Source organism: Halichoerus grypus, chromosome 3, assembly GCF_964656455.1.
Source record: "Halichoerus grypus chromosome 3, mHalGry1.hap1.1, whole genome shotgun sequence".
Lineage (NCBI taxonomy): Eukaryota > Metazoa > Chordata > Mammalia > Carnivora > Phocidae > Halichoerus > Halichoerus grypus.
The window spans coordinates 193437871-193454829 of NC_135714.1; the positions used below are offsets into that span (position 1 = coordinate 193437871).

The following is a 16959-nucleotide window of genomic DNA, read 5'->3' on the forward strand; positions in this document are numbered from 1 at the left end:
CCCCAGAGCCCTGGAGATTCGGAGAGATGCCTCATCAAGAGAGGGAGGGGACAAATTTGGGTGCCCGACCCCACTTCCCTGGAAGAATTATACTTTTAGTGGTTGAAAAGAGGGTTGATGGTCAAAAAGTTGTGGGGTTTTTTGTTTGTTTGTTTTTAGAAAGAGAGAGAGAGAGAGAGAGCACGAGTCGGGGGGAGGAGCAGAGGGAGAAGCAGACTCCCCATAGAGCAGGGGCCCCAGTGTGGGACTCGATCCCAGAACCCTGAGATCATGACCGGAGCCAAAGGCAGACGCTTAACCGACTGACCCCAGGTGCCCGAGGGTCAGAGTTTACCAACCAGTATCCCACAGGCACTGGCCAATGAGGCTGGAGGCCAGATGGAATAAGCCAGTGGGGACTCCCTGGTTCCTGCTGTGGACAACAGTCCTCTGGGAGCCGACTACATGACTGACTCTACGCCCCCTGAGACCCTGCGTTCTCTCTGGGAGGAGGGCGCTAGGCAGCTCTGCTGGGGACACACAAAGAGCCCGAGAAACAGACTTGGACCTCGGCATGGTAATCCAGTATAAATAAGAAGTGTCCTTAGAAAAGGACAGATAATTTAACATAGCACATGATGGGTGCCAGGTGAATGGGTGCCAGGGGTTTCCAGGCCTGACTATGCATCCTAATCAGCTGGGGAGAGATGATCAAATGGAGAGATTCCCTGCCTCACCCTGACCTACTGAGCACAAACACCCAAAAGTCGGGCCCAGGATAAGCTCAGGGCATTCTCTGCATGGCTAGGCTTGGGATCCCGCAGTGTAGACAGTGAGCGCTCCAAGTTTCAAGGTAGGAGCCCTCCCAGTGGGGGAAGATGGGACCAGAAGTCAACCCAGGCAGGAGGCTCCAGGCAAGGCCCTGCACGGTTGCGCTGGCCAAGGAGGATACCCACGCGGGATGGATTCCCACACCCTCAGCGCCCCCCACAAAGTCATTTTGGGGTGCACGGCAAGAGCCGGAGCCTGGATGTTGTCCTGGCAGCCGGCGACCCTCCTGTCTCCTCAGGAGTATTTGTGCCTGCAGCTTAGCAACCATTTTCTGATCTACACTGAGGGGAAATCAGAAGGAAGAGGGGAGAGGTATACATGCTTATGTATCCCCAAAATGCAACAATAAAAAAAAATGAGATTTTGCTATAGCAAGTGCCTTGGCCATGTGCCAGCAGAAACCAATGACACGGATTGTTCAAGCTGCTCTTGCTTCTTCTTGTCCTTCTATCCCTCCTTCTACCTTTACCCTCACTCCCAACCCTACCCCCACATCTGACTGTGTTCCCTATACCTCTCAGCTCAGCACCATAAAGGACTGAATGTGCCATAAAATGGTGAATTCAGAGATGCCACCAGGCATGTGTTGAACAAACTTCATTAACTGGTTTGCTGATTTGGGAGTGAACAGTGAACATGCCTTTTTTTTTTTTTTCTTTTTTAATTCTAAGGATGATTAAGACGAAGATCTAGTCTGAAAACTATAACTCTTATCTCATAAAGACTCCCGTGGCTTCCTAAATTCAAGCAAGCTGATGGTAGGCATTTCCACGTAAGCAGGCAGGGGAGTGCAGACATGGAAATCAAAGAACACAAGTGTATAAACATAATAACCATTTCTCCCAGTGTTCCCTCGTGCGGAGCTCTTTCTGGTTCCTTCCTGTTAGGAATGATTAATTAGTTCAGTGGCTCATCAAAGGAAGGTCCCAGCACGGCTACCTGCCTGTGCATAGAGGAGGGGTCCCGAAAAGCTCTGGAACGTGCTGAACAAATGACACTTGGTGAAGATTTTGTTTAAATTTCCAGGATAGCGTTCACTGTAGAATGGCCAACACGTCCTGGTTTGTCTAGAACTGTGCCAAAGTGTTGCATCCCCGGCAGGCCCTCAGTCCTGGGCAGACCACGATGGTTGGTCACCCTGTTGACCGGCACAACCTCAGGCAGGCTCCGAGAGTGGAGAACTCCAGGTCCTCTCTCCTCCTCACGCCCGCCAACAGTTTCTCTCCCATGGCTGCTTCCTTCTCATGCTTCTCCCGTGCGAGGCGGTACAAGCTCTCCCTGCCTGGCCCGGCCTTCTCTGTGCCCAGCCATCCCCACGACCAGAGCTCCCAGGGGTCCATTGCTGGGGGAACCTCAGGGCCAGCACCTGGGTGGCCTCTCATTGTGTGTCCCCTGCTATGCATGCTCGCCCATCCCACAGACAGTGATGCTCACCACAGGCCTCCCCAGGGCCTCATCCTACCTCACTGCCTGTCCCGGCCGGCTCAGGAATCAATATACAGAAGCCATAACCCCTCTCTTTCCTCACTAAAAATAAGCTCTTTCAGAGGAAGGAATGCTTTCCTCCTCTGTGCTTCTCAGCCAAAAGCCTAGCAGAGAGCCCGACACAGATTCAGAGCTCAGGGCATATCTGTTGAGCTGCAGAATGGAATGAACAGGCTCTTCTCCCACGGGGGGGATAAGGACATCTCCCACCATTGCCGGGGACTCCTCTCCCCAATAAGACCCTATTCTTTCTAGATTCCCTCCCTCACCTATTCATTAGGGGGAACTACCCCTTCCAGGTGGGGCACTTATTTGGGCTTTCTACAACACACTGCAAGAGGACCCGGTGTTTCCTGGGAATTGGCTGCCAACCCCACCATGAGCCCAGTTTTCTTAGGGACCCAAACTTAGGAGCACTGCCCTCCCCATTCCCATGGACACACACACACACACACACACACACACACACACACACACCACTCTTCTACCCCTGTCTCAGCTTTGACCAAATCTGGAGGGTCTGAGCACCTCCCTGGACATCATTAGGTGGTTCTGTGTGGCAGTCCCTGGGCCTGCGAGAGTCAGGATGGGATTAGTTCTCCTTAACCAGCAGCTGGAGGACCCGCAGCCTGGGGATTTCTGCTCTGGAGGCTGAGAGGTCTGGGACACACATGCATCAGTAGGACCTCATCTGTATGCATCTAGGTGACAATGTGGGGTACACAACAAAGACAGGGGAAGCCACCAGGAAGGGAAAGGGAGAAAATCGTCCAGACGTCATTCTGAAGCTAAGGCTGTGCATGAAACGTAAGGCATTCAGTCATTTCCGGGAGATGGGTAGCTTCTCACATGAGCAGCCAGTTCCTTATTCCTTCTTAAAATCAGTAAGAACAGTTGCTTGACTGGAGCGACTTGTCACTTTAATAAAAAGGAACGCACTCCCCTACAATCCGCCAAAGCCCCAGTGACCTTCAGGCAGAGGTTTTCACGGCTGTATGTTTGTCTTTGTGGAATTCGTAAATCAGGTATAATCAGCCTTCACCTCCCTTTCATCCGTCCCTTTGTTGTGGGGCACATATGTCCCGTGGGGGTCACAGTTGGTGGAGTCGTTAGTTACAGAACGTTCTCCTGGTGCTCCAGAAGTCACTGTCCCGGAGCCCGAGAGAGGACGCGACACCTCCAGTTAGCTGACAGAGCTAAACTGGGATGTGCTGTGATCATCACCACAGACAAAGAACAAAAATGGTATCACAGGTTGGAAATGCAGTAAGTTAATAAAAACGTTCCCATGGAAAAATACAAGCTACAGCTGGAGAAGGAGGGACAGGGGATGATGGGAATTCAGGAAACGGAGAGTCAGTGAAAGAGTGTGATCTGGAAAGCGAGGGAGCGATTTATGGGGTGCGACAGGATGGGTGTGCAAAGCGATATGACAGCTAAATAAGCAAAGGGGACTTCGCGCCCCACAGCCAGCCGCATCTGGTGACCGGCCCACAGCCATTTTTTGCGCATCTATTATGTGCTGGGCATGTCGTGCACAGTCATGTCCGCCTCCGGAGACGCTGTGAGGGAGGTGTTATCACATCCAGCAGGGAAACCGAAGCACCGAGAAGTAGCTCGCCCCGGATCCCAACCAGCTTGCAGACCCAGAAAGCAACAACCTGGAATCCAATTTTAAAACCTTTTTTTCTATACACTTGAGAACTGGCCACACTACTTGGTGAGTAAAGAGGCAAGGTCACAGGCAGTGACCTCCGGCTGTGGGGCCGTGGAAGGTGCTCGAGGACCGCGAGACAACCCGCCTGGGTTCCAACCCCCACCCTGCCTCTCGACTGCTGTGTGGCTTTCAGAGTGTCCCTTAACCTCTCTGGGCCTTAGTTCCTTCAGCTGTACAGTGGGAAGAACATCATCCACACTGGGATGTGGTGACAATGGAGTGAACGTCAGTGCAGGCTCTTGGCTAAGTAAGTCGATGGTACTATATTACGCATCTTACGAGCCAACCTGTAGATTGCCAGGATTGTTGCTTCCCTGCTTTGGTCATGACCAGTCAGTTCTACTTCCTGCATCTCAAGTGTTTGCGATCTCAGACCCTGCTCAGCAGACGTGCCTGGACAGTCAGGCTCGAATGGCAGTCTGCAGTGAAGAGCTGGGGATGTGTCTTCCGCAGGACCCACGGCTGTCGCACATGCCAGCACCTGCCATCTAAGGAAATCGAGTTTTGAAGGAAAGAGGGTGACAGGGAAGTGATGGTTCTGGAGCCCGTCCCGAATGAAGACCGTCGCAGGAAACAAAGATGTAAACGGCTGTGCCATTTTCACATGTTTGACTAAATGAAGAGGAGGGGACTAATTTAGCCCACGTTGCTCCTGAGGTTGGAGCTCGGAAAAAAGGAACGATGGGGGTGGGATCCGGGGGGAGGGCGGTGGAAAGGGCTCTGGGCTTTGATGGCTTTGCTAGAAAAACAAGGTGATTCGATTAGACACTGTGTTTTCCAACAACTCTCGGACAGCGGTCGGGTGTCCTGCAATTCAGTTCCGTTCTGACACTGACCCCCCCGGAGTTGGAACAGCCCCTCGCGCTAGGGGGCTCCGTCCCACCTGATTGTCCCCGCTTCAGCTGCCAGCCACAGGTCCTGGGTCCCCAGGCTACCCACACTGGTGTCCGGCTTGACTACAGATTGGAGGGTTCTCCCATCCATTTTCAGATTCGATAACTGACCGGAATGAATGACAGAGCTCAGAAATGTGCTCTATTTGTGATTAGTTTTCTTACAGAGGCGACAACTCAGGAAGAGCTGGATGGAAGAGGGGCATAGAGCAAAGGATGACGGGTGAGGGGAACAGAGCACCCAGGCTGTCTTTGGGGTCATTGCCCTTCCAGCACATCGGTTTGTTCATTGATCCAGAAGCTCCTTGAACCATGTTGCTCCAGGGTTTTTACATGCGTTTCACTGCATAGGCGTGGGGGACTCCGCCATTGGCCCCAAGACTGAATGCAGTCTTAGAGGTCAGAAGACATCTCCATCACGTGGTTGGTCCCTCCAGTGACCTCCTGAAGCTCCCCAGCCCCCCACCCCGGTCAGCCATCTCATTAACAGACACTCAGGTATGGGGAGAAAGGGGCTCATTATGAATAACAAAAACACCCCCTTCACTCCGGAAATTCCAAGGGTTTTAGGAGCTCCGGGCCAGGAACCTGGGACAAAGGCCAAATATACTTTTCACTATACCATAGATACACTTTAACATCCCTTCTGTCTCTAACATGATATATTTAATGGCTTTCAAACTGATGACGAGGTTCAATTCTGCTCAGTGTAAGAAAATACCTTTATAACTAGAGCTCTCTGGCAATTTCAGGGGTTGTGTCCAAAGGTCTGTGCTACCTGGAGTAGGACGTGATCCAGCCGAGGTTGGATGACCCCAGTGGAGAATGCTGAGAAGGAAATCCCCACATTGGGTGCTAGTTTGGGCCAGATGCTCACTCATCACGACGGTTGGGACACAGTGTAATGTAACTGCCTTGCCTGGTTTCAGAATCGAGAGACACTTCCTTTTTGGATGAACAGCACCGGCAAGAGGGAAGGTTGGCAGCACGGTTGGCACGGCTATGACAACGAGCTCATGGACATGAGGGGCATCTTCCTGGCCTTTGGACCCGGTAGGCAAGACATGACCCCATGCTTTGTCCTCCGTTCCCAAAGAAGTGGTCTCCAGGAGGGGCTGACAGCACTAGTAAAGGCTGAAGTGATTTCTTTATGGACCTCTTTATGAGCAAAGCGGAGCAAACCCAGCTGGTCTCCATGAAACATCTTTTGCTGGCTTGCTTTCAAATGCTTCGTAGGTTTGGCAAATGCGGTCAAATGCTTTTCCTTGTAAATTTTAAATCTTGAGCGCAGTGAAGAAAATGTATTCCACATGTTTGTGATTCATTTTTTACGTAATTCATCAAAATGTTATTTCACAGCTATCTGATGTCCAGGAAAGCTTATCAGACACCAGGTTGCTGACAGCTGTGAGTCTCAGAGTCGATGTGATCACTTCACAGGGTCTGACTCTTCCACAGTTCCTCCCTGTCTAGAGCACCCATGCCTGTGGGGGTCATTTGGTTTAGGGCCCAGCCAGAAGCTGGGATGTGCTCAAGGCCAAGCTAGGAAATGACCTTGAGAATGACTTTGAGAATGAGCCAGAAGGCCCAGAGACAGCTTGGATGAAAGCAAATTTACTCTGCCTTCTTTGACCAGAGATTTCTAAGTTTGGAGTAGAGGGGAGATGGAGAGGGTCTACTTTGTCATTTGCTTTAATTGACAGAGGAATGTAAATTCACATTGTGGAAATGTTTATCAGACACTCTGGAGATCATACTATGACCCAAACACCCCTTTCTTTCTTAAAAAAAAAAGCAGAGGTGGGAGGGACATTCAACAGCGGCCATCAACCATCAGTTGACTGGCTCATAAGCTAGTCTTCTCCCTTACGACTGTCCACTCTCCTTATTAAATGTAATAAACTTACCCTGACATCCATACTCGAAATGCCATTTTCTGGACGTAGATCAGAATGTTTCAGCCCATGACAGTCCATTCTTCCCTTTCAAAGTATAGGTTAGAAGTCATGCCTAGAAGGTCTGCTCTTCTTGATGTAGAAAGACAAAGATCTATGTTGACCCCTCTCGTTCCATCTGCCTTGGGTCACTCTACTTACCACAAAACAGCTGCTGAGAACAACTAGGTGTCCATTTCTGCATGCTCCTTGGGAGCCCCTGGCCTCCTGGGCTTAGGGAACACACTGGTCCAGATCCTTTCCCATACGTGATCCAAGTTCCCAAGCCCTGAAGTAAGCATCGGTACCTGTAGCAGCAAACATTTATAGAGTGCTAACTGGGTTCACAACATTGGCCTAAGAGAGTTCAGAGGATGCCCAAGCACATTGCCATCAACCAATGATCGTTATTGGGTGCTCCCTGTCAACCAAGCCAGAGGTTATATCTGACCTGGTTGGTCAGATATAACCTCTTACGCTATATTCAACATTAATTCACCAAAGAGCTCAAAAGCATAATGAATGAGGGATGGAGCCTTAAGGATTTTGTTGAGGTCAACTGTTCATTGGATTAGGTTGGAGATATTCCAAGGCCGCAGGCTTTACATGGGACAACATTAAACATCAGGGCTTTCATTCAAAAGCATCACCTCCTCCTTCCTTAGAAGAGAGAAATAAGATCATGAATGCAAAACAGTTGTCAGTGGAAGGAGTGTTTATAAACAAGAGTCTCAGGCATGTTTTAAAGCAGAAGCAAATCTAGCCTCAAACCAAAATTTTAAGACAAAGTACCCAAAGCTACATTAGCTTAAAGTTAAATTCAGAGGGGAGAGTTTGTCCATCAACAAAGGCCTCCATCATATGCTCCTGTAAAACTAAAAACCTAAGCCTTTTATAGACAGATAGATGACCCCTGATGAAAAGGGACTGGGCCAACTGCAAAAAATGTTTCCAGGCAGAGACCGCCTTGAGAGCCTCCCGCAAACCATCACGTTTCTGGCTCCAATTCTCATGAAAGATTGAACAGCTTTACACACTGACTGTTTACTCAGAAGAAAATTTAAGAGTGAGGCCTTTAATAGCTATCTAGCTGCACTTTGAGATAAAGGTACATGCCTCCTGATTAATTATATGCGCTTCTTGCTTAGGGAGGATGCTGGGCATCATTCAGCTGCTCAGATGGAGCTTCAGAAGCCAGTAAGTCTGGTCCGGCAGAAAGAAAAGGAAATAATTCTGGAAGATAGCCTCTCTCTGGTTAATCCCAGTTTCTAATTTGAACGACCTAATCTTGCCCTGGAGAACTCCACATTTCAAGATAAGACAGCAGGAGTGTGATTCAGTGAGCTGCCTGTGAGCTAGCAAGCCTCACCCGGAAAGCAGTCCAAGGTGGCCAGGCCTGGCATGGGGCTGCAGAACCTTCTCTCTTTAGGAGAAACAGTTTCAATATCCACAAAATTTAAATTCATGGAAAAAACATGGATTGCCAATCCGGGTTCAGCATGCCACCTTGAGTTAGCAGATAGATGTTGTTCTGGTATTGTTCTGCTGTTCCGGAATTTTCTAGAAGCTCTTATTCTAGCCTGGATCATCTGTTCTTTGGGCCCAAAGGCCCAGCTCCACAGCATAGGAAGTCATGAACCAGATGGAGTTGGGAGGGAAAACCTAATTCTTCTTCCTGCTTATGTGCATAAGATTTAATTTTGTACTTTCAGTGTAAAATCTTTTCTAATTTTTTTTTTTTTTTTTTTGTCAGTAGAGCTTGATCTCAGTTTTTCCTGCTGAGTGTTAAAGACATGGGCATTTGGAAGGCTGGGGAAGGATATGTCGGGTTTACTGTCCGTTACCCACATACCCTCCCCACCCACACACATGACGAGGATATGGCCACCATGTGGCAGGGCAGTGTGGTCATCACGTCCAGGTCCATGGCAAGTCGGAAGGAGAGATGGGAGTTGCTGCCACATCACTGGGACAACTTTTCCATTGATTTCTCACACCTCAGCTGATTCTTCTCTGGGGAAGTCTAACCACCATCCTCACCTAGTTGTAATTACCTTGATATTAGGAAGGGTTGGGATTCTGGGGAAGTCCTAAATCTCCTCTCCAGGGGGGTTCTGGATTTTGACTAGTTTTTACCATGAGGTGATGTTGCCTTATCCGTTATCCTTCCTGCCCCAAAAGTGAAGTGAATCCCCCAAATAATTTATGGGTGAAATTTTCAGTCCATAGTATGCCCTTGTGGGGTGTTTACTCTACATGCTTATTAATAAGAATAGCTACCATTTATTGAGCAGATGCAGTGTGCCTGGAGCTATGGTTTAGGTACCATTTCTATGCCCATTTCCTGAGCTTATCCAGCTACTAAGTGGCTGGGAGCTGGTTGTAGAGCCTATTAACTTCTTATGCTAAAGTCAACATTACTTCTCCAAAGTGAGCAAAATCTATCACTTGGGAAGTTGGCCTGGATCTAACATACTCTGTGGGAGAGTTTTCTGAATAGAACTTCTTTCTGTACTTGTAATTTCAGGGTTAGTATAAGAGCAGGATTTGGAAAAAAGAAAGAGCAGGATTTGGTGTTGGCACTTCTGGACTCTGTTGCCATTGGTGTTTGTTTGCTTTTTAAATAAAGTACATGTGATCATTTTAGCAAAGCAATTATAGAGGATTATTTTCTAAGGTAGAAAACTTGGCTTTACAGCCCCAAACCACCCATTTCCTTTCAAAGTCTTACACGGACTAAAAGCACAAGCAGAGGCCTTTATGGATGGATAAAATCTCCTTCTTGAATTCAAGCTCAATGTAGCTCTGGTTTGGGGCCCAAAAGGGAAACTGTTATGTACACTACTAACCTCTTACACTCACTCTTTGAACAGACAAGTACTTGGTATTCAGCCTCTTCTTGGCCTTCTGTGGGAGAAGAAGGTGCACTCTTGATTGAAATCCCTCCGTACTCACTAGGCTGTGAACGACTAGCCCTACCTTCTAGATTCCTGCGTCACCGCTAGAGTTTGGTGCAGCCTCTGGGCAGAAGCAAGCACAACACTCTTCTCCACTAGAGCTCTCAGGGCTTTCACCCGGGTCCCTAACTCCAATACCAGTTTGCTTGTTTTCCACTCGGCTAAGTTATTTTATCTGCTAGTGAAAGACTCCCAAGGAATGTGTGGTCGGTTCTCCAAACATATTTAAGAAACAGGCAGAGACCGCCTTGTTGTTGCTTCTGAGGTAGCCGGCACTGAGGAAACCATATAGGTTCACATTCCATGAAGCCCTGAGACCTCGATGTGGCAGGAAAATGAAGAAACATTCTTAAGTGGCTCTGGGATGCCCTGGCCAATCAGCTGCTGCTAGATAGATGTTCTGGAAGATAAGCATACTGTGTAATTGGGTTTGGGGAACTCAGCAAGACAGTCAACCTTCTGTGACCACACCTGCTCTCCAGGGCTCTGCGTAAATGAGCAGCAAAAATGGAGATGCCCTTCTGCCTCTCCAGGATAGCTCTGTGGTCAGGAAGGCACCACAGTTATGCACAAAGACAATCTGCTGATTTGTCTTTCCAAAGAAACTCATCTCCATGAGCCATAGAAAGCAACATCCTTTTGTGAGCTATACCCCTTCCAGATACCCTTCCAAGTTCACCAAGAGTTGGCCACGCCCCATTGACAGAGCTGATTTCCGGTCCCAAAGCTGCCTGGAGCCTGAGTATAATTCTCTGTGTTGTGACTTGGCCCCTTTCTGCCCAGGGCATGGCTGTGACAACTTGTTTGCTTGCCTTTCCCTTTCAGATTTCAAATCCAACTTCAGAGCTGCTCCAATCAGGTCCGTGGATGTCTACAATGTCATGTGCAATGTGACAGGCATCGTTCCTCTGCCCAACAACGGCTCCTGGTCCAGGGTGATGTGTATGCTGAAGGACCAGGACAGCTCGGCTCCGTCCATCCGACCGAGCAGCTGTGTTCTGGTCTTGATTCTCCTCCTACTGTTTGCATAGATGCTGCTATTGTTGTCCCCAAACACTCAGCCAAGTGTGCCTCCATGGTGGGATGGTTTTCATTTTCTATTAGAATAATAGCTTCATTAATACAATCAAGGCCACAAAAATTGTAAATATACTATTCTTGGATGATTCCATACAGAAAAAAAAAATTTAATTTCTTTAAAAAAAAAAACATTTTAAACTTCTTTAAAAAAAAAAAAAACACCAAAAACCCCAAGCTTTATTTCTTCCGGAGGTAAGGAAAACCCTAGCTTTTCATTGGTTCAACTCTATGTCATTTTCTGCATTGTTTTCATGCAGTTACTCAGATGAACTGTCTGAGTAAGAGCCCACCCCTGGGGCAAACAGACTTTGAGTGGATATTGCATGGAGTCTTGGGCCCCTCTGTGTCCTGCCTTGCACAAAGCAGGCCCTTGCCTATGTCCGGTCCACACCCAGGAGCCATCCTTGGGGTTTATGGCCATAATCTTGTACTGCTCCTTCCATCCCAGAAAAAAGAAGTCCACGTAAAAGCAATAGCTGTCTTCTGTTTTGGGTCCAGCTCATGGAGTCTTTTTCATTTTATACCAAGCCCCAGAAAGGTTGTATCTTAGCTTGGCTCACCAATCAAAAGTACCAAGGATTGAAGAACTCATAGAACAAGGTGAAAGATGTGGGTGCCCTCCCGAACTCTTGAGTTGTACAAAAATGTCTCCCTTGCCTTGAGGAGCAGAAAAGCTTGCAGCAGACCCAGGCTTCTGTGAGACTTAGCACAGTCTGTCACAACATGGAAGCTTGCACATGGTGGGCCCTATATGTGTGGGTGGACTAATGGATTCCCCGCCACGCTTTGGATCCCCAGACAGAGTATAGGCTATAGCAATACCTGACATATCATGACAGGCTGATACATCTTGCTGATGACTTGTGGACATGTTTGCAGAAATCTCAGTTCACTGCTTGGAATGGTAGCACATTAAGTTCTATGCACCAGTAGTCTTGGAGCAAGGCTTGTGGAATAACACCAGCAGAGTGTATCCTGAGGGACCCAGAAGCCCAAGGAAAATGGTGGGGGTGGGGGTGGGGTGGGGAATGGAGAGAACACGATGGAACTGAATCCCGAACCAATTAGCCATTTGATTAGGAAACGGTTTGGTCAAAGTGCCACCTCAGGGACCTAAGTTGTTTGGAAGCCCCTACGAAGAGCCACTGAGCCTGAGCTGAAATGTTTTCAGTTTAGTCATCTAGATTTGCTGTAGGAAATCTTGTTGTGAAACAAAACATAACTGCATATTTAAATGATCAGAGTCACATAGACATATCATTGCGTTAACAGTGAGTTTGCACTGAATGGGGCACATCTGTAAAAGAGACTTTCTGTCAGGAAGAGATAGCACATCAGGTCTCCTCGGGATGATGAAGCCCTTTTATAGCGTTTGCCTTGAGAAATGAGCATCAACACTCACCCTGATTCAAGAGGGTTGGGAACATCTCCATGCCTTGAATCATGAGAGCAAAAGATCACCACTTAAAAAATACATATACCAAATCTGTCATCACAAAAGATTTCTAAGGATTCATGTAATGTGTTTTAAAAGTGCCAGCAAGCCATCGAATCAATTAGAAGAAGGCAAATCGGCCTTTGCTATTTGGCTGAAAGCAAACTCGTGCTCTCAGAACATTGGGCAGTGGCTGTTGAAGCAGGCATCCGTTGTTCAAAGTGTCCTTTGTCTGGAAAGGACAGTGTTATAATGAATTCAGTGGAGCTCACCTTCTTCCCTTGTGAAGGAAAGATTGCTAAAAGATACCCAGGTGATTCAGTTAAGAGAGGATCATCAAAATCAAGAGAGTACAAACATGCACACAGTCTTACATTTGTCTTTCCTGCTCTGTTCTACCATTTTCCCCTCACTCATCCTTAAAAACTTCAAGTTACATAAAAAAAATCTCAGATATTTGTCTGACAGAGTGTAGCTAATAAATAATCTTAAATAGTTGAGTGAGAGTAAGATACTTTTGGAATCATGAATATTGGTAAATAATAAAGAAAATTAAGACACTAAATGGAGAAAACACTTTTTCCTAAAATAATGCATACGTTTTAGTGGCTTAATTATTTGGCTAGAATTTTTTTCCCTCTGATTTTTATTTTAAAGTTACATTATTTTCCCCAGGAAATTTTTCTCTAAATGTGTTCTGTTCCTTTGGAGTAAAATCTCGTACATATAGACACCTTTTCTCCTGGATTATGTTGCTACTTCACTGCTAATTCCAGGGGGAAGATAATTGGATTGACCTGCAAATACTGAAGATAAACCAAATGAATGATCCTTACATTAAAGATGAGATGAATGGCTACTTTCCCTGCCCAATGTCTAATCTCCAGAGCCCAATTCAATTAAGTTCTGAAGACTTAAGCATAAATTAGAACAGGCCCAGGGACTTCTTTCTAGCCTTGAAGAGTCCTGATTATAGAGCCCCAACTCTACTTTTAAAGAGAACTTGGAAATCCACATCAATCTGAGTTCAGTCACTGACGGCCATTTGCAAACTTCCTGGGATTGTAAGCATCATCTGGCCTGCTTCTAGAGATGTAGGTTTGGAGGATCTGGGTGGAACCTCAGACAGCACTTGTAGGTTTGGGTTTGCTCTATGGAGAGAAAGGTTCTGGTTAGACCTTGGTAGACCTGGGTCTTCTGACAGCAATTTCATAATCCTCCAGTTTCTCCAGAGGCCATCGGACTGGTATCGACTACCGGTCCCAGCTGGGTCAAGCTTCCAGCCCTCTCTAAACCAAAGCAGATTCGCAAGCCTCAGGGATGGAGAGAGGCACCGAGAGGGGTATTATTTTAGGAAAAAGTGTTTTCTCCATTTAGTGTCTGAATTTTATTATTTACCAATATTCATGATTCCAAAAGTATCTTACTCTCGTTCATCTATTTAAGATTATTTATTAGCTACACTCTATCTATACTCCGTTCCCGTGAGTCTAGGATTCCCAAGAGCGCTATCAAACAAACTCATTGTTGAAGACATAGGCCTATTTTATGGATTTTCTAAAAAAAAGGTTTTTTTGCATTTCTGTAAATATCAAAAGACTTCCAAATGTGATTGTGTGTTTAATCTTTTTAAACAATTTTTGATAGACCAAAGTCAGCTCTTGTAAACTACTTGCTAGAAGGAAGGGAGGTGGTAGTCTTGGCAGACTGGTTCTAAAACATGTGAAACTTGGTCTCAGGTGTATGCTATGAAAAATAGACTTGTGTGTGTTGCTTGGAAATCATAAAATAGCACCTAGTACAGTGCTTCAAATGTTTAATAAATGTTCCATAAATATGTGTTGAATAAAAAAATAAATCTCATAAAGGAGATCTGCTTACACTTCAGATATTCTCTTTGTCTATAGTTCCACAAATTAAAAGAATGATTCATTTTTGACTAGCTATCTTTTCTTATCACCCAACTGATAATATAATTATACTTCATTCCATGGATTAAACATAGTCCATCCCAGGCTTATGAATTTGACGATGGATGGAAAGAAGGAAGGAAGGAAGGGAGGAAGGAAGGAAGGGAGATTAGATTTTGAATATACTAAGCATAATATATTTTTTAGGATAACAGCTTTATCAAAATTTAATTCATATACCATATAATTCATCCACTTAACGTATACAATTCAAAGGCTTGATTCTAGTCACAGAATTGTGCAACCATCACCACAATCAATTTGAGAATATTTTTATCACCCCCAAAGAACGCTATATCCACAAGTGCCTTAGTGGATCAGTCCCCATTTCCTGCCCACCCCGCCCCCACCTGTCTCAGGCGACCACTAAATTACATTTTATCTCTATAGGTTTGCCTATTCAAAGTATTTCATTAAAATGGAATAACAGTATATTGTCTTTTGTAGCTGGCTTTTTTCACTCAGTGTAATGTTTTCAACGTTTAGCATGAATCAGTACTTCACTCTTTTTATTTCCAAATAATACTCCACTGTATGGAGTGGCTACATTTTATTTATCCATTATTTAGTTGATGGACATTTGTTTTTTTTCTCCCTTTTTGGATAGTATGAATATTGGTACTCTGAACATTCATGTATGTGTTTTTGTGGACATATGTTTGCATTTGTTTGGGGAATATACCTGGAGTGGAATTGCAGGACCACATCTAACTCTATATTAAACTTCTGAGGAACTATCAGACCATTTTCCAAATTGGCTGCACGATTTTGCATTCCCACCAGCAATGTAAGAGGGTGCAAGTTTCTCCACATCTTCACCAACGCTTGGAATCATGTCTTTTTTATTATTATTATTACAGCCATCCTGGCAGGCATGATGTGAGATCTCATTGTGGTTTTGATTTGCATTTCTCTCATGACGAATAACGTTGGGCATCTTTTCATGTGCCTATTGGCCATTTGTCTATCTTTGTTGAGGAAATGTTTATTCAAACACTTTGCCCATTTTTTAAAACTAGATTTTTGTCTTTTTATTATTGAGTTGTAAGAATTCTTTATATATTCTGGATTCAAGTCCCTTATCAGATATATGTTTTGCAAAAACTTATCTTTCCCTGTCCTGTGGGTGTTCTTTTCACTTTCTTTGATAGTATCCTTCATGGCACAAGTTTTTAATTTTGACAAAGTCCAATTAATCTATTTTTCTTTTCATCAGTTGTGCTTTTGTGTCCTATCCAAGAAAGCTTTGCCTGACCCAAGATCATGAAGACTTACTCCTCTAATTTATTCTAGGAGTGTTACAGTTTTAACTCATATTTTAGGTCTATGATCCACTTTGAGTTAATTTTTTCTTTATTGTGTGAGGAAGTGATGGCTACCTCATTCTTTTGCCTGTGGATATCCAGTTGTCCCAGAATTGTTTGTTGTGGGCATATTGACTTTTTAGAGAAATGTGAAAATGATTCTGTTGGATATAAACACTTTTTAAAAACTAATAATCGGGGCGCCTGGGTGGCTCAGTTGGTTAAGCGACTGCCTTCGGCTCAGGTCATGATCCTGGAGTCCCAGGATCGAGTCCCGCATCGGGCTCCCTGCTCGGCAGGGAGTCTGCTTCTCCCTCTGACCCTTCTCCCTCTCATGCTCTCTGTCTCTCATTCTCTCTCTCGCAAATAAATAAATAAAATCTTTAAAAAAAAAAATAAAAACTAATAATCACTCCAGGAATGTGAATTTTTTGTACTTCAGGTTACACAACACTGGATATGCAACACAGTGTTTGTTTCCTCATACTCCCCTTGACCAGGTTAGGCCCCCACTATACTCTGCCTCTACACACTAGCTGCACGCAACACCCACTGTGGTTCTCTGTCATACACTGATCAAAATTCTAATCGTACAATAATTAAAGTTCTTGTTTAATATTGTCTATTTTTCTCACTGGAATTTCCATTGAGAAAGACAGTGACAGTGTCTTATTCACCCAGCAAAATGCTTGGCACACAATAAGTATTCAATGGATAGCTGCCGAATGCATAAATGACTTTGCATTTTATTGCATTTTCCTCCCATTTTTATAACTGCACTCCACAACCTCACACACAGAAATCACAAATATTTTTTAAAGCTCCTGCTTCACCATTTTAATCTCACCTCTGGCCTTCTTATCTAACCCCATTTTTCCTAAGTAATTACTTACCTTGGTTTTCCTTTGGCACTGAGAAATGTTGTACCTCACAATTATCTTTATTTCTATTTCCTTGAATTCATATACATTCTATTTTGCATGAGTTTGTTTTGCATGCTAAATATGGGAACAATTATATTTTTCTTCCCTGTCTCATTAGATTATAGTTTTCTTGGAAGCAAAAAGCTTCCCTCCCTCCCTCCTTCTCTTTCTTTCTCCCCTCCCTCCCTCCCTCCCTCCCTCCATCCCTTCCTTCCTTCTTTCTTTCCTTCCTTCCTTCCTTGGAAGGTCAAGATTTGAGGGGACCCAATAATCGGCATTCTTGCTTCCTAACTAATTTTGTATGTAATTGAGGTAGACCAGGGTTTGGTACATGGAGAGTGAAACATCACCTTTATTACGATAAAGCTGACAGTTACTGGACAATGTGGCATATAATGTCACACCTCTGAATCACACAGACTGGCCCACCAAGGCCCTATACCTGTAAGTG

At 45.3% G+C, this 16959-nt stretch overlaps 1 protein-coding gene across 1 annotated transcript in view; it reads left to right on the top strand.

The window, feature by feature from the left end:
- ENPP6 (ectonucleotide pyrophosphatase/phosphodiesterase 6) overlaps positions 1 to 14200 on the top strand; it is a 118217-nt gene extending 104017 nt beyond the window's left edge. The window contains exons 7-8 of the mRNA XM_036071340.2: positions 5835 to 5958; positions 10622 to 14200. Of these exons, the coding sequence (XP_035927233.2) occupies positions 5835 to 5958; positions 10622 to 10827 (330 nt within the window). The 3' untranslated portion in view covers positions 10828 to 14200. The remainder of the gene's footprint in view (positions 1 to 5834; positions 5959 to 10621) is intronic.
- The last annotated feature ends 2759 nt before the right edge of the window (positions 14201 to 16959 follow it).